Below are 1,247 nucleotides of genomic sequence, written 5' to 3'. Positions count from 1 at the left end.
CAAAGGGACATTCCGGGTATAATAGGCAGGAGGGACTACAGGACCAGCAGGGTCAAGCCCCTTTCCTCTAAGAGGGTCTACGCCTGCAGCAAGGAGCTACCGCCTGTTGTGCCCAAGCCCTCTTCATTGAAGTCAGCGAGGTTCAAACGCTGCCCTGCCTCGCTTGCCTGGGCCCTGCCTTCCTTGGGCAAGCCCACGGGATTCCTCATAGCCAGGTGCTCCTCCTGGGGTCAACCGGACACAACACTTCTCCGCCAGCCAGCCCCAGGGACCTCTCAGGGCTGTCTAAGCGACCTCCTGCTCCCAGTTATCACGCAGGCACTGGTGGAGCTCAGTCCACGCTCCCACGTCCAGCCCACTCCATCCAAAGTCTTGGGCCTGCTTTATTCCTCAGGCCCTGCCCCTCCCCTGCGGCTTGGAACATCAAATCTAGCAGCTGCTGCGGTAGTAGCAGCAGGACTCAGTCCCTACTAGGGAGTGTCTTTGACAGCTGCCTGAGGCCTCCCCCAACCTTCAACTGTGAGCAGAGTCACGAAGGGGTTAGAGGGTCCAAACGTGAAGCCCAGTGGGGGACAGCCCGTAGCTCATTGGAATGGGAACCTCATCCCAGGTGCACAGAACCCCGTCCTGGAGCAGCAGGGGAACCCAGGACCGAGGTACCGGGCGAGGTGTCTACATCGAGGCTTCATACACCCTGCAGCTGGAATGAGACACGCGGTCTCCTGCGTTCTGACCCCCGCACTCCCGGCGCCCAGAAAGGGATTAACCACAACTTCAAGGTTCCGCAGCTTAGAGGGGGACGAGGTTAGGCCGCCGCAGCAACCTGGAGCTTCAGTCGATCCATGCATAAGATGGTACCACATATTCGCTTTTACAGGGTGGTCACAGGTGAGAGGTGACGTAGTGGAGGCTAGACTTTCGGAGCAACGCTGGAGAGCAAGGATTCTCCAACTCCCTCTTTTCCTCGGCCCCGCCTCCGACGGGCCCCAGTTCCGACGGGCCCTAGCTCCGACAGGCCCCGCCCCCTTGTGCGTGACGTACAGGCTTGCTGCGCACGCCCAGCCCGTCACTTGCGTCTTCAGGCCCCGCCTACGCCGCGGCCATGGCACCTGCCGGCGCCAGTCCCCCGGAGGTGATCCGCGCGGCGCAGAAGGACGAGTACTACTGCGGGGGCCTGCGGAGCGCGGCGGGCGGGGCCCTGCACAGCTTAGCGGGTGAGGGCCGCGCAGCACCTCCCCAAGACGGGG

The 1,247-nt window shown here is 62.6% G+C and overlaps 1 protein-coding gene across 2 annotated transcripts in view; it reads left to right on the top strand.

Moving 5' to 3' along the window:
* Positions 1-1,084: 1,084 nt before the first annotated feature.
* PEX10 (peroxisomal biogenesis factor 10) overlaps positions 1,085-1,247 on the top strand; it is a 12,349-nt gene continuing 12,186 nt past the window's right edge. For both annotated transcript variants that reach the window (XM_027765436.1, XM_006161171.3), the window contains exon 1: positions 1,085-1,214. In XM_027765436.1, the coding sequence (XP_027621237.1) occupies positions 1,103-1,214 (112 nt within the window). In that variant the 5' untranslated portion in view covers positions 1,085-1,102. The remainder of the gene's footprint in view (positions 1,215-1,247) is intronic.

This window comes from Tupaia chinensis, unplaced genomic scaffold (genome assembly GCF_000334495.1).
Source record: "Tupaia chinensis unplaced genomic scaffold, TupChi_1.0 Scaffold138365_1, whole genome shotgun sequence".
Taxonomy (NCBI): domain Eukaryota; kingdom Metazoa; phylum Chordata; class Mammalia; order Scandentia; family Tupaiidae; genus Tupaia; species Tupaia belangeri.
The sequence above is the reverse complement of the archived record's forward strand: the minus strand, read 5'-3'. Positions and strand labels throughout refer to the sequence as shown.